Source organism: Monomorium pharaonis, chromosome 11, assembly GCF_013373865.1.
Source record: "Monomorium pharaonis isolate MP-MQ-018 chromosome 11, ASM1337386v2, whole genome shotgun sequence".
Lineage (NCBI taxonomy): Eukaryota > Metazoa > Arthropoda > Insecta > Hymenoptera > Formicidae > Monomorium > Monomorium pharaonis.
Window position 1 is genome coordinate 14,312,622 of NC_050477.1, and position 19,255 is coordinate 14,331,876.

General features: G+C 32.9%; 4 protein-coding genes across 14 annotated transcripts in view; 2 read left to right on the plus strand and 2 right to left on the minus strand.

The window, feature by feature from the left end:
- The window catches only part of LOC105840149 (myb protein), a 35,396-nt gene extending 28,584 nt beyond the window's left edge, over positions 1 to 6,812 (plus strand). For 2 of the 3 annotated variants that reach the window (XM_012686951.3, XM_036294069.1), the window contains exons 4-10: positions 87 to 402; positions 653 to 947; positions 1,025 to 1,422; positions 1,586 to 1,890; positions 2,161 to 2,250; positions 4,096 to 4,224; positions 4,989 to 6,812. In XM_012686951.3, coding sequence (XP_012542405.1) covers positions 87 to 402; positions 653 to 947; positions 1,025 to 1,422; positions 1,586 to 1,890; positions 2,161 to 2,250; positions 4,096 to 4,224; positions 4,989 to 5,126 — 1,671 coding nt within the window. In that variant the 3' untranslated portion in view covers positions 5,127 to 6,812. The other variant, XM_036294070.1, reaches the window with a different exon arrangement.
- LOC105830617 (RING finger and CHY zinc finger domain-containing protein 1) lies at positions 6,663 to 12,297 on the minus strand. Its single transcript, XM_012670047.3, has 5 exons — positions 11,494 to 12,297; positions 10,725 to 11,042; positions 9,530 to 9,808; positions 9,345 to 9,441; positions 6,663 to 9,275 (listed from the first exon to the last, which is right to left on the minus strand). Exons 1-5 carry the CDS (start codon positions 11,911 to 11,913, stop codon positions 9,220 to 9,222), a joined length of 1,170 nt encoding a protein of 389 aa, XP_012525501.1. The 5' UTR covers positions 11,914 to 12,297; the 3' UTR covers positions 6,663 to 9,219.
- Positions 12,298 to 12,626: 329 nt separating this feature from the next.
- On the plus strand, positions 12,627 to 16,930 carry LOC105830616 (protoporphyrinogen oxidase). Of its 7 annotated transcripts, none has more exons than XM_012670045.3 (3): positions 12,627 to 12,735; positions 14,551 to 15,733; positions 16,277 to 16,916. In XM_012670045.3, exons 2-3 carry the CDS (start codon positions 14,606 to 14,608, stop codon positions 16,598 to 16,600), a joined length of 1,452 nt encoding a protein of 483 aa, XP_012525499.1. In that variant the 5' UTR covers positions 12,627 to 12,735; positions 14,551 to 14,605; the 3' UTR covers positions 16,601 to 16,916. The 7 variants fall into 7 exon arrangements, with proteins under 7 accessions (XP_012525499.1, XP_012525500.1, XP_012525494.1 ...); XM_012670046.3 differs by having other exon boundaries at positions 12,663 to 12,801; positions 14,554 to 15,733; XM_012670040.3 differs by having other exon boundaries at positions 12,672 to 12,801.
- On the minus strand, positions 16,129 to 18,982 carry LOC105830618 (transcription initiation factor TFIID subunit 13). 3 transcript variants are annotated; one of them, XM_012670050.3, is made up of 6 exons: positions 18,864 to 18,982; positions 18,679 to 18,772; positions 18,208 to 18,288; positions 17,877 to 18,114; positions 17,565 to 17,666; positions 16,129 to 16,561 (listed from the first exon to the last, which is right to left on the minus strand). In XM_012670050.3, the coding sequence occupies exons 2-6, from the start codon at positions 18,703 to 18,705 to the stop codon at positions 16,557 to 16,559; spliced, it is 453 nt and encodes a 150-aa protein (XP_012525504.1). In that variant the 5' UTR covers positions 18,706 to 18,772; positions 18,864 to 18,982; the 3' UTR covers positions 16,129 to 16,556. The 3 variants fall into 3 exon arrangements, with proteins under 3 accessions (XP_012525504.1, XP_012525502.1, XP_028047722.1); XM_012670048.3 differs by lacking the exon at positions 16,129 to 16,561 and adding an exon at positions 17,161 to 17,236; XM_028191921.2 differs by lacking the exons at positions 16,129 to 16,561; positions 18,208 to 18,288 and having other exon boundaries at positions 17,326 to 17,666.
- Positions 18,983 to 19,255: the final 273 nt, after the last annotated feature.

Below are 19,255 nucleotides of genomic sequence, written 5' to 3' on the forward strand. Positions count from 1 at the left end.
TTACTAAAAATAAAAATAAAATATTTTTCTTAATCTTAATCCACATTCCTTTATCATATTTTATAATAAATTCTTTTGTTTTATAGGAAGATGAGAAAGTGGTGGAACTCGTAGGGAGGTATGGCCCGAAAAAGTGGACGTTGATAGCGCGACATCTTAGAGGCCGAATTGGCAAGCAGTGCCGAGAACGATGGCACAATCACTTGAATCCGGAGATAAAGAAAACCGCGTGGACGGAGGCTGAGGATAGAATAATCGTTGAGGCCCACCGTAGGTATGGCAATCAGTGGGCAAAGATTGCCAAACTCTTACCTGGTAGGACCGACAATGCGATTAAAAATCATTGGAACAGTACAATGAGAAGGAAATATGAGAGCGAAGAAGGAAGAGTTGCAACCAAAGGTACTATTTATGATACGAATGAAGATAAATTTTAATAATATTTATAATATCGTAAATGTGTTGTAATATAATTTAAATGAATATAAACTAAAATATTAAAATAAATATAATGTAAGTTTTAACTATATTTAATTATATTTCAACTTTAATTAATATAAAAGGTTCCTTATTGAACTATATGTAATGATTTTGTTTATAATTTTGACAAGACTCGATAAAATATAACGAAAAATAAACTTACTGTATTTAGGCAGAGGCAAAAGAAAAAATGTACAAGGCACTACCGTAAGGAATACGCTTCTTTTGGAAGATGATCAGAATCAATTGAAGACTGTCTCGGCTAGCAGCTCAACAGTAACAGCGGGTAGCTCGTCGCAGACTCTTGATATCGAAAGTCATCTGGATTGGGTCAGAAATTGGGAACAGCAAGAGTACCAAAACGTGCTACAACTAAATAGGCGGCATACACACGGCAATGAAAAGTGCGCATCTCCGAAAAGAGAATCTTTGCAAGTGAAAATTGAGACGGTTTCGTCATTACCTAAGTATGTTATCTTTGAAACGATCGACGTCCATTTATCTTCGGGCAGTCTTTAACTTTCCTCTTTTTTTTCCTGGATAGATATTTTAACCTACAGCAAATTCAAAATGAAACATCCAGTTCAAAGGGCTCCGAGATAAAACTGTTGCCGATGCCTGACTTGGATTTACCCGAGCATATGGAGAAGAAGAGCAGTCCGCCACCTATATTGCGTAGGCGCAAAAACACGCATAGTTTGCTGCAAAGGATAGAAATTTCCGATAGCGGGTCTCAATCGGATTACATAGTAACGGGTCACCAGGTGCAAACCGGAAACATTACTCCTTCGACTCCTATTAAACAACTTCCATTTAGTCCCTCGCAATTCTTGAACAGTCTGAGTCCGTCAGAAACGTGGCCGCGCGCGAGTACACCCAAAGAAAGCAGTCCTGGCCCGCTTACGACTCCGCAGCCTACCGGTTTTCGACGAAGTCAAAACGGTATGTTTCCCATAGGATTTACTTGTGTGTCGCTACGAGTTTCAAACTAATTGTAAATTTGCGAATTTATAATCTTTTATCATGAAACGTCTATTAAGATAACGCCATGCAGTTTTATAAACAGGTTTTTTTTAGAATTATGTTTTATTGTCACTTTTTACAGACGGTATTACACCAAGAACACCTACGCCATTCAAAAAAGCTCTGGCCGAGTTTGAACGTCGAAGCGGAGCGTCACACTTGCCCGCTACTCCTAGTCGTTTGGATGCACTGACCGAAATAATAAAGCAGGAAACCGAGAATGAAGCTGGAACGAGTTCGATTCAGGATCAAGATTCGGGCTACAACAGTATGATACGAAGGCGCGGTAAAGAAAACAGCGCACCAGGAGGAAAACGTGCGCGAAAAGCTCTCTCTCAAGCTTGGGCTCAGGACAACTCCGACATTAGTTTTCTTGTAGAAACACCAGTATGTTATCTAAATAATTACTTGAGACAAATTACGCATTCCATGAACACAAAAGTTTCGTGATCAGCTTTTCCGAAATGTATCTGATTTGATAAGAGAAATGTATGTACATCAGTTACAACTTCATCCATAATGTATAATTTAATGGTCTTTTAATTTTTATGTTCATTGAATGTATCAATAAATCTTTAGAAATTTGAAATGAATATATAATAATATAAATTTGTTAATTATGTAATGTATTTATTAATATGTATTTCTGTATTGTAGAGTAAAAGTTTGGATACTTCTGCACTGTTTTCACCCGCATCTATGGCGCTAGAAGATAGTTTGTTGACGGGAGGAACCAGTCCCACAAAGGTACAACAACGTACTCAAAATCAAAGTCAAATTCATAATCAACCTGCCCTATCCTGGTATTATTCTCGTACCAATTCTCGTCCTTAGACACGCTAGCCGGCCTTCTAACTTTCCTTTCACATCGCTATGTCTTTGTTACTTAATTTTTTGCCTGTGTCTTCATATCTCACATTTACATAACGCTTCTTATTCATTATTTGAGAGAAAAATCCAATTAGCACAGGAGATGTGATTCTTTATTTTTTTCTTCTACTGCTGTTTGTATTCCTTTCGTCGCTTAATATTGCCCAATCCAAAGATTATCATTTTTGTTAATAATGTGTTAGGTATAATACTATATATAAATTAACATTAAGGTCACTCGATCTATTTATTGAAACTTATACCAGTGCTGAGACTTTTAAGAGGCCGTTAATTATTTATATTTATTTAATATTATTATTAATTTTATTATTTTAAAACTATGAAGATTAATTTATTCATCATACAATGAGAAACGTTTATGTTATTCAATTGCGACCAGTTAAAAGCATTTCAATTTATTTATGCGCATGCCTTTGTAACAGATACATTTGTTGGTTTTACAAAAATTGTAGTCTTTTTTTTTTTATAGCTTTTGCTCGAAGAATTAAATTATTAATTATTTTCGTTATAAGCTTGTACATACATATAATCGGCAGGTGACCGATCTTGTTTCGTTTTTGTTTGCTTCAATCTTATTCGCTAAGAATGGATTCTAATAATAAATTGCGAATATATTAATGATTAATATATTAATAACGTTGCTTGCAAAATATATGCGGTATTAGCATGGGAAAGAATATCGTACAATTAATCTTACATAAAATTTTGTCATTTCAAACATGTTAATATCCATATCATTTTCATCCTTTAAAACGAATCCTAGATGTAGCCCTGCACGAGCATAATATTAAAAAAATATTTTTATTAATATTAATATTTATGTATAAAATAATATATATGTAAATATTTATTTTATTTATATGTATTTGTTTTTTCTTTTTTAATGATATATTGAGTTGTCGCATGTTAATTGCATACACTAACTAATAAATTACGTACACTAACTAAAATCGTTTTCCTTATACAGGCCTGGCCTAGCGTACCAAAGTACCTCAATCTTTTCCCAATCCAAAGATATTTATACGGGATATTCGCAGTCGAGAACAACTCTAATGCACGGCGCGTATCTAAAATGTGAAGGCCTAGTCTCTTTTTCTTCTTTGGACATTTTTCCTATTGAGATAAAATATCACAATTTTTCTTACTCGCTTTTTTTTGGCGAGTCATGAAAATTTTTTTATAGATATAAAAAATAGATTTCTTCTATATTTTCTTTAAATATAAAATATTAATATAAAATTCAATAAAAAATTGAAAATAAACAAGAGAACCTTTATTTATAATTTGGAAATTTGAGGTGTTTAATTTTGATAAAATCTCGAGCTCATAGACAGGGAGCAGTGTATAAACGAATGTCCTTATCCAAAATCAGCCTTTACACCTTCACCTAAGATCCTAGTCATTCCACAAATTGTGGACAGTTTTCTTCTCTTGTTCTTTCTTTCTCTTTTTCTCTGGAAAAGATGTTCAACGCAAAAAGGAGACTATATTGTGGCAATTCCTTAATCCTCGACAAATATGAGCTTCGATCTGTTTCACCTGAGATTGTTATTTTTCTTTGCCAATTACAATTTTAAGTCGTTTCCATTTTCCCCCTTTTAACCTTTAAATTCACTCTTTGAAATGTAAAGTCAATTCTGTTTTTTTTTCTAAGAACATCTCTTATTCGCCGGCTGTAGCTAGTGTGTCTATCCTTTCCAGACTCCTCACGACTTTACGTCCGTACAACAACGGAAGCCGAATGCCAAGAGAGCGATCACGTTCGACGCATTCGACAGTCCTTATTGTATCTTCAGCCCTTTGCCTCTCAGGCCGGTAAAACGCACCAAGGTAAGTTTTTCCTTGTTTAATATTTTGTGCAGGGTTGGGTAAGTTAATATATTTTTTTAACTAAATTAAATTCAAGTTAATGGCTTATAAAATTCAGTTAAGTTAAAAATTACATAAATAAAATATTAACTTAAATTAAAATAAAAGTATTTTGAGAAGCTTTATATTAAATTAAAAAGCTATATAAATTTAATTCAGATTACCAACATAATTACAGTATCGATCATCAAATATATTTAATATTTTATTTGTGAATTAAGTTATAATATTAGTTATATAAAATAACAAAAAAATATAGTTTTTATGCAGGAATGCATTTTTATTTTATATTTTTTTTCTTTTACCCAGATAAAATTAATTTAGGAAAAAGTTAATAAGTTAAAGTTTATACGTTTGAAAAATAACTAGTTAAAGTTAAAAATTAAATCATTTAAAATTAACTAAATTAAATTAAAAGTTATTAACTTTCAACTTTTTAACTAGTTACTACCCAATCCTGATTTTGTGCTTTTCACGCAGATCTTTTACTAAACATTAGTTCAAACTTTAAGATTTATGCAGACAATTGGCTAATTGCAGCTAACTAAATTATGTTTAACATTATATGTTTGTGTTATAACGAATATTAAGTATTACATCTATAATTGCATACGCAGTTAAATATATTATTAAATTAAACAAGTTTCATATTGCAACATGACCAGTTGTAATTACAGACTGGCACACGTTGAATTGCAATTATCAAATTTTTCTCTTGTTCATAGACACAATTGGAAGCGCAATGGATAACGGTGGCGTGCGGTCGCACCCGCGACCAACTTGAAATGACTCGCGCCGCTCGACGCTTCTTGAGCAATTACGGATTGCTCCTGCCGTTGCGTCCACGTTCTTTGAATTTCTGAGAAGGAAAAAACAAGGAAAAAAATATATAAGACACGAATACCGGCGCTCGGTCGCACTTTGTGGTACAAAAGAAGGAATTATTAAACTAGTCGTAGATTGAAAGTATAGGGTTCCGTTTCAGGAATGCGCGATCACTATCGGTAATTTCACGCGCTATGAATTCGAGAGGTAAATTAAGCGACGAATTCGATCGGTTGACCTCGATATGCGTGGATTAACTCTACACTGCGCTGGGTGACAAAGACAGCGGAAATAAATGATGTACACTTTCGGAGAATCTGGATAGTGACTGAATCAGGCGTGGATCTAATGTGGAAACGCTTTTTCTTCATCCCTTGTGCATTATCACTTTTTGTTTCTAGAAATTGCGGTTTTAATCGCGTAATTTCGAAAGTACACATATTTTAGTGAATAACTTATGTATGTCTTTCTCTTGTGAGAAAATTATATTTCAACAAAATTATATATTCAACATAAGAAAGCGAGTAACAGCTGGAATGAAAAAGTAACTGTTTCATGCAAAATCTAAAAATTACGTCAAATATTGTCGAATTGTTTCATATTTTGTATGTATTTTTTGAAGACATTTATAAATATAGTTTATATATAAACTATATTAAATATATGTTCATTGCAGACATATAGCACGTATACATACATACATACATACATATATATGTATATGTATATACGTATAATGTCACAGTTTCCTTTAAATTGGATTTTTGGATCTACCTATGTGCTATACAGCAAACGAAAGAGTACTAAAAATGTAAATGAATTGATTCTGTATAAAACATAAAAAAAGACTAGATTCTATAAATTCAACCCATATACGCACTGTAGGGTTAAAAGTTTCTCGTCGTTGTACGAAGTTATGCGTCGTTGTAGATATCACCGGTAATTTTGGACGCGTCGAGTGCAATTTGTTGAATTCGCTTACACGTAATAGTATACGAAAGCCACAGTGCAACCGAATTTTCATTCGGGGATTATGGGGTTGTTGCACTTTATTTCTGTCGTGCCGTTCTCGAGGTGTAACATACGAATACAAAAATATATCTTTCGCGTCCACATATTTGGATAATAAGAAGTAGGTTACTATACATAATTTTGTAATTTTATTTACAATTTTTCCTATAAACTTCGTACCATGAGAGAATAATTTCAGCCTGTGGATCTGGTAAAAACGGAAAGCAAAATAAGTCTAAAACATGTCAAGCAATAAGCATCGCTATTTATTCCGTGATATTATGTTTATCTACCCTAGAAGCGATTTCTGGGTGATATTTAGCAGACAGAAATTATTCCTTCATAAAACAAAATCCACACTAAAATATCAATCCTGCTTTTATCATAAGATTTTAATGCTGATACCTGAAAGATTGAATAAACGTGGATATCAACAAATTATTATTATTTGTTAATATCCTCTCTTATCAAAACATGCGGGTTTTTTCGATTGCAAGAGACCACTTCTTGTCATCCTTTTCTCTTTTTCTCTCTCTTTATATAGGAAAAATTAAAAGAATAAAATTATAATTGATTTATTTGATACACAGTAGTATATTATACGTAATATAAAACAAAATCATTATTGCAACCATTATGTACAAAGAGCCTTTGTAATTCATATTTAATTTACAAGTGAATAAAATAAAATCGTGATAATAATCACAATGGAATCTACGTATATTGTTCTGTGTCACGAAGTTTTTTTAATGCAAATTGGTCACATAATGTGTAGATTTTTAATTTATATATATATATATATATATATATATATATATATATTTTGACAGATCCTAAACAGGTAAACATTTAAAGTTATTTCAGTGGAACTAGCAATAATATATAATTAAATATAATTATCATAGCACCCATTAATATCATTTCTGAAAACATACCTATAGAGAAAGACATTATTGAATGTGATAATTATTAATTGTACTATTTGCTAATATATGGAATTATAACAGTATAATGTAACAATATAATATTGAGCAGTCTAAAAAATTTTTGATGTTTTTGCATCCAAATATGCTTTATTTTTATAACATATAAAAAAGAAGCCTACAGATTTTTAGACTGCTCAATATTTTCTAGCTTGTTAAAAATATCACTATATCACTAAAACATCAATCAATAAAAACCTGGTCAAATATCACTGATATTCATTTAAAAATGTGAATGCTAAATGGAATGGTTAAGTTGAAGTCACTGATGTTAGTTCGTTTTTTTTTTTCAAAAACAAACTTTACAAAAATGCATTTGTAACACTTGAAAAATTTGTATCTTAACCAACATTCGACTCTTAATATTTTAAACAATTCTACGAAAATCCGAGTTTTAACGAAAACTTGTCGAATGTTTTTAAATCGTTTATCATAAAGTACATACATGAGTACATACATAAAGTATATACTTAATGATAGCTATATATATATAATATATATTCGGTAATAAGAAAATTATTTTTTATCAAACATGACAGTTAGCAAGATTAATGCCGCGAGTATTCGAGTATTCCATCTAGATATTACATGTGTACACTAAAACAAATTACGTAGATTTATATATTCATAAGTGAATACATATATATTAGAGTTTGCTAAAAGAATGCTTCTTTCGCGCGAAAGAAATGCAAATTCAATATATGCAGTAATGCATACATAATATTCTAGCATTACTCAACGAAAAAGTATTTTTCCCTAATTATTCACTACATTGATACATTTTATTGTTGCATTATGTGCCACCCGTGAGTGTGGAATCATCTGTATTTTGTATAAAACATTCACACTTACGAGAAAAATCGTAATAAGAACAACAATATACGCTCGATCTTTCACGACTAGATTACGACTAAATGAGATCTTTTCCTAAATAAAACAGAATGTACAAGATTGCAAGTTTCCAAGCACGAATAGAAATTTATCAGGCTTAACACTTGTTTCTACACAGTCGATTTCTGCGAAATATGCTGTCATTTAGAATACAATCAATTAGGCCATCAGTTTATATGTTTTAATATGGCAAGGATTTAGTGTATATATGAATTATCTTTCGCTGTCAACGATAGAATTTTAATTTCACAGATATTTACGAAAAATTAGTGTTGCAGCAACATATACATGTACTTTTACTAAGAGACAGGGTGACACTGTGCTACAATGTCTATGATATAAAAAATTTCGAGGTATCTCATATTACTTTTCTTAATTCATACATACATATGTATGTACACATACGTCATTTCATAATTATTATCTGAGGCGTAATTTATAGTCTGTTATTAACGCAATTACCATTTTGAAGATAAATCTAAATAGACTTAAAGAAATACAGAAATAATTATAGATGTTATAGAATGTCCAAAGATCTAGAAGAATTTTTATCAATATTTGTTTTTAATTTGGAATTTAATCGAGAATTTATCTTTTTGTCAAGAATATTTACAGTTTCTAAACTGTAAGAAAAAGTTTTAATTAGAATAAATTGGAAATTAGAATAGTTGAAAATTAAAAAATTACAACAAAATAAAATAGAAGTATATTTTAAAAAGAAAATCAATTCTAAATTTATTAAATGTCAAAAATATTGCATGATAAACCTGGAATATCCCGTCTAAAATAAAAACATTAACAAAAATCGATATTTTTGTAAACATAACGCGAAAAATAACATCTGCAAACTATTTTCATGTGTTGACCACTTTATCAATTATTATTTCCAATTATAACTTAAAAAGGCCACTTTGTAGAAATATTTTTTAATATACTTACGTTAAAATCACCTACATACTTAACCTCGAAAATTGTGCTACAACGTATCATAAAATAATCATCAAAAGCAGTTATACATTAGTTTTGATAATATCAGTGGTCATTTAACAGATATTTTACTTTTCTACTAACTTCGACTAAACGGAAAATATATCCGATCAAAAGGTACTACGAAGGCTAAAAAAGTGCAATTTCCTACAAAAAGAGATAAACATAAAATTCTAAAATATTCTTCGTTACTGTGTAGCGGAATATTCCTTTCTTTCACGATTGAATGAGACTATCAGATAGTATTCCGATTTTGGCTTTACGATCCCTCCTTCTCCTCTGTAATACCAGCTGCTTCGCTCAGAGCATCAGAATCTATACAAAAGCAAGAATTCAAATAATCATCCAGGAATGTAAGTCAATCAATTAACAATTGATTGTTACCTGGAACTGAACAAGGAGAGCCTTTTATCCTGCAAGTATTGTAGCTACCACAATTTAAGCATTTCAACCCAACAATGTGGAACTTTACCGTAGATTCCTAAAAATAACAGGTATCTTGTCATTAATATCAGTCATTTTTCCATGCTTCAACATTTGAGATATATGTATGAAGAAGTAAGATTCACCTCATGGCAGTCTTTACATAGAATATCGGTTTTACATTCGCTATACTCTGCCGGCATCGGTGTCAGCGACACCTCCGTGTCCAGATACTTCCACAAATCCGTCATGTCTAGAAGTGACACTTGACAGGACGGACAAGCGTAGTGTCCCGAATTCAACAATTCTTCAAAACACATACGATGAAGCAGGTGCCCGCAATCAGGAATGTGACATGGTATGCGACTTGTGTGAATGTCTTCCAGGCACACAGGACAATTGGAATGTGAGACATTTTCTATGCACTGCAAAATAAAATTATAGTTATAATTACAAAATTCATTAAAAAATTTAAAGGATGCTGGAGACAGATATATTTCAGGGATTAAACAGTAATTTTTGTGATAAGTGTCATGTATTGCTTTTACAGATTTGGAAATATTTTTTATATTCATATTCCTATTATCGTGCTTTGAAAGTGATTTTTTTCTCACTTATCAATTCACACTCAAGGCTACACTTTGACGCACAGATAACAAAAAAATATGCCCAACATGTGTGAATTGACTATTGCCCATTTGTGAGTGAATATACTTATGAACCAACCAACTCACTGCACTTGTTACAATATACTATTTCAGAATTAAAGTATTAATATCAATCTGTAGATTGGATTTTTATACCGAGAATAAAAAAATTTTATCAACATAAATAAATTTTTAGACGTTATATATATATATACATATACACACACTTTAATTCTGAAAAAGATTTTCTAAATCTACAAAATCTTACAAAAATTGTTACATCGAAAAAATAATTTTGTCTCCAGCACACACATCAACTCCCTCCCCTTAATAAAATTGGAATGAATTATAAAATTAATTATATAATATTCATGCAATTTAAGTATATAATGTTTGCATCCATACAACCATTTACATACATACGTGTGTGTGTGTGTGTGTGTGTGTGTGTGTGTGTGTGTGTGTGTATGTGTGTACACATATATATGTATATATAGAAAAATAAATCGATTTACTGATTTACATTTTTTAATGCAATATATGTGTGTGTGTGTGTGTGTGTGTGTGTGTGTGTGTGTGTATATTGCAAAATGTTAAAAAATGTAAATCGGGTAATCGATTTATTTTTCTGCATATTCTGGATATGTATACAATATTTTTATCACACAAACATTTTGCATTATCATATCCTTACTGTATGCCCATTTTGTAATTGAATCGGCAAACACATGTTGCACTTGGCACAGTGAAAGAACTTGTCACGACCACCGACTCTGCATATTCCACATCCGTCACAATGGTACTGATTCTTGTCTTCATCATCGAACAGATTGCACTCTAAACATGTGTACTTGCCAAACTGGCAATGGCAATTCTGACATGTAGCTTGGACAGGTTGACGAGTATCACAGAGAACGCATATCAGTTCTGTAACTTCTTTCCTATTTACTGTATGTGTTTCCTGCTCGTCATGGCAAAATCGACAGGTGTAAACTTTGTTGCAGCATGGAGTCTACAAGAAACAAGAATGTACAAGATTAGATGTAAGAATTCAATTAAAGACAAAGTATTTATTACATGATTCATATAAAAATTTTACATACACAATTTATACATAAAGCTAACTAAATATAAGAGTTTTAAGATTCATAATAGTCATAAATCTAAGAAGATACACACTTGATATTTAAAAATTACTCTTTCTAAAGAGAATTATAATGAAATATTTTATATTATACTTTGATAAAAGTAAATTTTCTAAAACTATCTTCTTTTCACAACATTTATCAAACCAATCTAGCTCTATTTCTCAATGTAGATTAATTTTGATCTCAATTTACTTGACTCTAGTCTTCTTATCTTTCTCTAATTCTTAGAACTGGAAAAAAATAAAGAATAAGTCAAGATCAAAGTTAATCTTGAAGATGCGGAACCATGGAGCAACAGGTTATTCTCTCACTTACCACAAACTTGGACTTTCGCTTATAGTGCTCGCAGCCATAGCTATTATCTGCCAAGTCCTTCCCCGACGTGGACGGGAGACACATGGTCCAGATGCAGTCGCCCTTTTTCACGGACTTCCGCGATTTCTTTTTGCGGTCGTCCGCGCTAGCGACGGCGGCGGTGGCGTTGACAACGGCGGCGGCGATGTCCTGCTCCTTGTCGTCGTCGCTCTCCGCGTCGGTGCCGTCCTCGGCGTTGCTACTTGAGTCGTCGCTCTCCGTGGCGTTCTCCCCGGTGCACGGATCTTTAGCGCCGTCGTCGTGACTTGGCGCCTCGGAGTCGTCGTGATTCTCGATGACGACCTTCTCGACGCCATCGCCACACGCCTTATCCTCGCGATCCGCCGCGGTGCGCGTCTCCTCGCCGTCGCCGTTCTGCATGCCGACGTACCTGACTCCGCTGCCTGTCGGCGATTAACACCAGTGCATCTCGCACCTCTTCTCCCCTTTCTCCCGTCCCTCGTCCTTGTGCGTCGAACTTTCGAGGTTGATGTCGATCAACAAGACCGTCGTGCGAGTCGTGTCCGTGTCCTCTTCGGGCGACAACGTGCAACGGTGAACGGAAGGTGCGATCGGGACGGTTCGGTTCGACTCGGCTCGGCTTGGTTCACGGCCAGTTAAAGGTCGGAGCGCGCGGGAAGCGTCGACCACGCGATTCTGGGAAAACAGGGTCGTTCCGCGACGACTTCGTCGCCAAGCGATCCTCAACGAAACGAAACTGACGACCACGGCCACACAGCATGCACACAGAAGGTTGCAGAAGGTCTGCAGTCACTGTTGGTCACTGTTGCTTGACTCACTTGACTGTTGCAACCATCGACATAAGCATGGACTGCATAATGGGAGAGAAAACATGTCCGACCAAAAGAGAGAGACAGCAACTGGTCTGGCCCGGTCTGGGTCAAGCGCTGTCTCTGTCTAACCAGTAGCATAGTGGGCTATACAGAGCGCTAGACAGAGAAAGAAATTGACCCAAATCACGTCTCCTCTTTGTCTTTTTAATAAGTGTCTGCCGGACACTTTTCAAGGGCTTTTTGCAGAGAATGCGCAATCCATGCTTTATCTGCAATATCTCGTGAAACAACGTCAGTCGTCGACTCGGTCCCCGGAGGAGACCGCCAATCCCGCGCTACGTATGCGTTACGATACGTGTACGCAGTACGTACGCTCGACTAGTGTAGCACCGTGACTTAGCGCGTCTAGGTATAGCTCGTGCGTCATGATCAACGCTCATCTAAACTACTTGATTCATCATAATCAAAAATTACAGTAAATAATTTTTAGGCTAAATTGCCGAAAATGGCAAGCACTTGTGCATTGTTAGCCATTGTCAATTTATAAGTTATAAGAGATTAAGTAAAAGATACGTATAGATTAAAAAAAAACCACTAAACATTTACTTCGAGCATTCAGATATTAGTTTAGTTTTTTTACTCAAGTTGGGAAAGACAGGTCACATGATTCGTTACAGTGCCTTCCCTTTAAGGGTCGGTTGTTCCAACTTCTTGGTAAATCTACCTATCAGGTATATAAATATATGTTTGTCTTTATTTATTTAAAAAAAGAAATGAAGATAGACACATGCTTACCTGATATATAAGTTTACCAAGAAATTTGACCCTTGGACAACCGACCCTTAAAAATAAGGGAAGTTTCTAAACGCAGCCCAGTATCTATCCCACAGCTATTTTGTATTCCCGTTTCTTTCATTTCCAGGTCGTACAATCTGAAATCCTTAAATCCCATAATTCTACCTATTTTATCCTTAATCCTACATTATCATATCATAATTCATAGCCTTTGCTGAAGGAATTAAAGCTTTGGTAAATTGTAATGCCACAATTTCGACTGAATATTAAAGATTCGCTGGAAGAAAAAACATTGCTTCTCGTCGTATTAGAAACTCAGTAAAAATTGAAAGAGCGAAAATAGGAAATGTGCGAAGAATAGATGATACGCGTGTTTCTACCTGTGGAACATAACCTGTTGTCCCAAGACTCCCGAGGGCGCTTTTCAGTAATTCAGTTATCTAATAGGTACTTTAAAGATTCTTATGGGTGGCCTTTAAACTACCTAAAAAATAATGCTCTGTCGTGCTTTCAATATCTCTTCGATGATATCTTTGAGATGGATCAATTAAAATTCTGGTATTGAAATATATCGCGTGTGTCATGTTTTTATAAATTATCGCTATGTGAATGACTGCATATATATTATTTTACTTGTGAACAAAATTGTTTCTTATTTACATATAATAATAATAAATATAGTTTATATATAAATATATATGTAACTAAATATTGTAAACCTCCATTATAAATTATAAATTATATTTACATTTTGCATAAGTATACATAGAAAAATATCAATTCTACTGCTAAGAAAAATGATAGTTCAATGTACTTTTTTTGCGATAAGTAACGATTAATAAAAATATTTTTTTAATAAGTCTTAAAATGTGTCTATCACAAATTTTAGAAAAACTTATTTTATATAATTTTATCATATGAAAAAGAAGTTTATACTCTTCCGAAAGAAATTATTTTTGACAAAAAGTTAAAATAATATATGAGTAAATCAAGTTTTTATTTCAACTTATTATTCTTGATTGAAGAAGTATTAAATTACTAGGATTCGAGATAAATGTATTTTATTTATTTTTTGAATCTTGATAATATATTTAATATTTTATTTATTTTATTACATATATTAATATATTTTGAATAAATTTGGTGCTTATGAAATCACGATAGATTTGCAGATATATAAACTGTGAATTATTTGAAACAAGTAATATTTAAGTTCATATTATTTTTCTGTGTATGCAAATTTATTTCAAGTAAACATTACTTGTTTCAAGTAAATAATGACTGTGTATTTTAAGACTTATGAATATTCTTTGCAAAGATAATCGTTATTTAAGAAAAGAACTAAAGTGACTGCATTAGTATGAGAATATTTTTCTGTGTGTAGCATACACAGTATTTAATCAAATATTAATTATATAATATCGTGTAGCAGTGTATAAAGACTGTTTCTCGGAACTTGTTGGACAACTCATTGAAATATTAAAATGACAGTAATACTAGGAGGTGGTATATCAGGCCTGTCAGCAGCGTATTACGCTCTTAACGATGTCAGACTTTCGTCTGTCGTTTTACTGGAGGCTTCCAATCGCCTGGGAGGATGGATTTGCAGCAGAAGATCGCCAAGCGGCGCGATCTTCGAGCAAGGACCGAGAACTGTAAGAATAGCTGACTCAGGGAAGAACACTCTCAATCTGGTGGAGGATCTGCAATTGAGTGACAAATTAATTCACATTGGATCTCATCATCACGCGGTGGCCAATCGACTGATTTACACGGAGGATGCACTACATCGTGTACCAACTTCTATTGCTACTCTTTTTAAAACGCCATCGTTGCTGGATCGTCCCTTGATCAATCGTATATGGACGGATCTGAGAGCACCCAGAGTGCCCAAGGAGGATGAGAGCATTTACAGTTTCGTCCAGAGAAGATTGGGTCAGGATATCGCGGATAATTTGATTAGCCCTATGATCTGTGGTATCTGCGCGGGAGACGCGCGCGAGATAAGCGTCAATTTTCTCTTTAAATCGCTGTTCGAGGCGGAACAGAAACACGGGTCCATAGTGAAAGGCTTGTTAATAAATTGGTTGAAAAAAGTATTTTCAAAGCCGGAGGGCGAGAAGGATAATGTGTCGAAGAGGAAGGATAATGCGAACGACGAGTCTACGGCCAGATCTTTGACTTTGGCGGAGAGAGCACAAAAAGAACACTGGGTACTGTGGGGTTTGCAGGGAGGACTCGAACAATTGCCTCAGACACTGGCTGATAATCTAAGTAAACGAGGAGTAAATATACAGACCGAGAAGAGATGCGAAAAACTGATGTTTAAACCAGATCGCGTGGAGCTGTTGGTCAACGGTGAGCCTCAGGAATGTTCACGCGTTATCTCGAGCTTGCGCGCAAAGGATCTGGCCGAGCTGTTGCAGGAGCAACATCCCACACTATCGGCAGAACTGAAAGCAATACCTACCGTGACGGTGGGAGTGGTTAATCTGGAATTCCAGGAAAATGTATTGCCTTTGCAAGCATTCGGCTTCCTCGTACCTCCGAAGGAGAATCTACCTCTGCTAGGCGTAATCTTTGACTCCTGCGTATTTCCCGGGTCTTCCACGGTACGCATATCCCAAAATAATTTCCTTTTTTGCTTCTTATTAGGAAAGATTTCTAACTTGGAAATTCAAATATGAAATTTTTGTAATAGAGGATATCCTAGTATGTAACAAACTATTTTTTTTGCTGCCCGAATTCGCCTTGAAAGAGTACATCAACTCCTAAAAATTATTTTTATTATTAAATAACTATGTTTTAATAAGTTTTCTCATTAGCAAATTAAAAGAAATAACATTTCTCTATGAATTCTTATTTTGTTTCTTCTTGGTGAATAATAAAAAATTAAAAATAAGCTAATTTTCAAGGATTAATTTTATTCTTTTAATTACATACCAAGATATCCTCTGTGTTGTCCAAATTTTAATTTTTTGAATTGAGATCTTCTTTTGTTAATCGATTTATTCGTACAATTCAGTCTTTATTTCTAATGCAATTTTTATTTTTATACACATACAAAGCTGTGAGAATAATAAATTATGCAACACGTAAAAAAATATTATTTTCAGTCAGAATAAATTACATGTAAAATGTGACTATGATTTTAGGTATTGACGGTAATGATGGGAGGTGCGTGGTTTGAGAAATATTTTGGAAAGAATCCGTCAGAGGAGCAATTGCTAATGATGGCAATTTATCACACCAAGAATATCTTACAAATCGAGGAGGAACCAGTCGCACACAATGTTGCCATATTGAAGGACTGTATTCCGCAGCACATCGTGGGTCACAACGCACGTGTGAAACGCATCCACAATTACATTTCCACACATCGTATTCCCCTGGCATTGTGTGGTTCTTCTTACCAAGGTGTAGGACTCAATGACGTTATTCTGTCAGCAAAACAGGCCGTTCGTGATGTTGTAAAATAATTACGGAATTACTTGATTCGTGTAAAACACCATAGGAGACTAACAACGGCATACAAAATATAAATAAAATTACATGCAAACGTTGTACATGCTGAATCATATCACACCATGCAACAGATTTTATAAAGTTAAAATAAATGTAAATCAATTTCTGAATATAGTTTTATAATTTAACTGTTAACTTATGATAACAATAGTAAATAAAAATATTTTCCTATTAAAAAGATATAAGACGTACAAAATGGAACAGTGAAATGTATTAAATGTACAGTGTATTATTTGCTGCGAAATATAATATTACTTTATTAAAAATATATACAAATAAAATATATATATATAATTTTAAAACTACAAACTAAACAGGAAAATTTATTTTTTTTCTTGCATAATATAAAAAAAGTTTATATTAAATGCTCAACAATAGTTATATTTTTTCATGATATTGTTATCAAACAATATATTTAGCAGTAGTGCAGTTATTTTAATTACTTTATTATATATGTTACATATCTATGCAACATATGTATAGTATATAATATATTTTATAATATATTTTTTTGAAAATTTTTTTATCTGCCCACTGCTTTTTTGTATAACTATATGTTTTATATTAGAAACAAAAAATTTTCTATTTATCTGTAACAAAAGACAGTAATAAAGTGTTTATCTGCAAATTATATAATGTTATTGCAAATAAAGCGACGTTATCCCAGCAATAAATGTAATTAACCAAAAATAATTCTTTGTTTTGCTCAAGGTACATATGCAGGACAATTACATATAATCAAACAAATTGCATTAATACTACTTGCAAATTAATCATGCTTTGAAAGATTTGATAAAAAACTTAAATAAATTCAAGTGATTCAAATAGATTAATATGCATAAAACTTATACACATTCAGTTTTACATTCGTTGATGGACATAACATTACAATTGTATATGTCTAGTTTTTGACAGTACCTGCATATTTAACTTCATCGAAAGCCTTTCTTGCTTTCTTAAGTTCTTCATTCATTGTTAAAAGATCTTTTACTCTGGCATATTTCCTGGCATCCTTTCTTACTGCAAATACAAGTAAATTAATAAATTATGAACTGAAAAAGAGTATATAATATATTGGTAGTAATTTACTATATAAAAAATTTTAAATAATTAGATATTTACATACCTACATTAAAAATATAAATACTTTAGTTTTTTAGATTTAAAGATTTTTTATTTATAATATATATAAAGAATATATAAAGAATTACATAATATATACATTCTTACCTAAAAATACAATATCTTCCACTTGAACTCGCCCTGTGCGTCCAATCTCCATGGCTCGATGTGTCGTCTCTGTTATAAATTCTATAACTAAATCCTCCAACAAGTCAACACTTTCTGTATAAGGATTCTGATCATCACCAAAACCATACATCATGCAGCGCAATTCCTTGGAGAAGAGACGTTTTCTTCCACCAGGCAGAGTTCCACCGATTGGAATCTCTGCTTCTTCATCCTCAAACTATCAAAATAATTATAAGTATAAGTACATTAAGAAAAAATGATAATTGATTTCCAATAAATAGTGCAGTAGCAAACGTCTTCATAATTTTACAGTGTTGATCTGGTCGTCCGTATGTTCGTCCGTTCGTTCATAGGTCCGTTGATTTGTCCGTTCATCCGTTTGTCCATTTGTCTGCAAAATTTTTTAGAAATGTTTTAATTTTTTTAAACTTTATTTTTGCCAATAGATATCTAAACATCTTAGCTTCAAGATAAAATACGAATAAAATTAGTTGACTATAAAGGAATTAAGATATAAAATAAAAGTTATTTTTAAGTTTTTTCCATTGTTATGCTATATTACTTAAGCAATATTATGTACTAAAAAATGTTTCAATTTGTATAAAAATTCCGTAAACTATTCTCCAGGGTTGATTAATGTTTTTATTTCTGTATAAACTACAGAAGATATATATTTTGAATAATTTTAAGAAAATTCACCAAATATTTAATTTTATTACATCCAGATAATATAATAGAAATAGAATTTTAATTTATGTAGAAAAAAAAGAATAAATTCAACCTGCTCAAAAGTTTCTTCGGCGGACATCCTTTTGTAAGTTAGTTAACCTTAATTTCTTCAGACAACTTCAGCTGCTTGTCCTTTGCATCGTTTTCTTAAATTAGTGAATCATATAATTATTTTTAATATTTTCCAACCTTAGATATATTAATAACTAAATTGATTTTACGATTTGTATGCCATACATTTAGACTTCAAAGCAGAAAGGAACAAAGGAACCTGAGAAGGCTGAGACCAGCTGAGACTTGAGAGCAGTCATGCTTCATGCCGGTCATCGCTGATCATCGCGTCGTTTTAGGTGTTTTCATCCATCAGCGCCTCTATGTGCACAAAATGTGCACATTGAACTATGTAGTCAAATATCTACGAATCCCGTAGGTAATATGCATGACTTTTTGGGTCTCTTTTATACTATCTACTAGTTTACACCGAGCACTTGGTACGCGTATCAAATAGTAAATAACTAGTGAATGTGTTTAATCATTGGCTGATCAGCTTAAATTCACTACTTGATACGCGTACCAAGGATTTGGTGTAAACTAGAGCTATGTCCACGTTTATTTGGTTCTGTTTCATG

Coding starts and splice junctions, on each gene's coding strand:
- LOC105830618 (XM_012670048.3), bottom strand. CDS start 18,705: ATGTCCGCCGAAGAAACTTTTGAGCAG. Junction 18,289..18,678: donor CCGAAGAAACTTTTGAGCAG/GTTGAATTTATT, acceptor AAAATTTTGCAG/ACAAATGGACAAACGGATGA. Junction 17,667..17,876: donor GGAAGATATTGTATTTTTAG/GTAAGAATGTAT, acceptor TTGTATTTGCAG/TAAGAAAGGATGCCAGGAAA.
- LOC105830616 (XM_012670045.3), top strand. CDS start 14,606: ATGACAGTAATACTAGGAGGTGGTATATCAGGCCTGTCAGCAGCGTAT. Junction 15,734..16,276: donor TATTTCCCGGGTCTTCCACG/GTACGCATATCC, acceptor CTATGATTTTAG/GTATTGACGGTAATGATGGG.
- LOC105830617 (XM_012670047.3), bottom strand. CDS start 11,913: ATGCAGAACGGCGACGGCGAGGAGACGCGCACCGCGGCGGATCGCGAG. Junction 9,809..10,724: donor AATTACAAAATGGGCATACA/GTAAGGATATGA, acceptor TTTATTTTGCAG/TGCATAGAAAATGTCTCACA. Junction 9,276..9,344: donor CTCTCCTTGTTCAGTTCCAG/GTAACAATCAAT, acceptor GCTTTTGTATAG/ATTCTGATGCTCTGAGCGAA.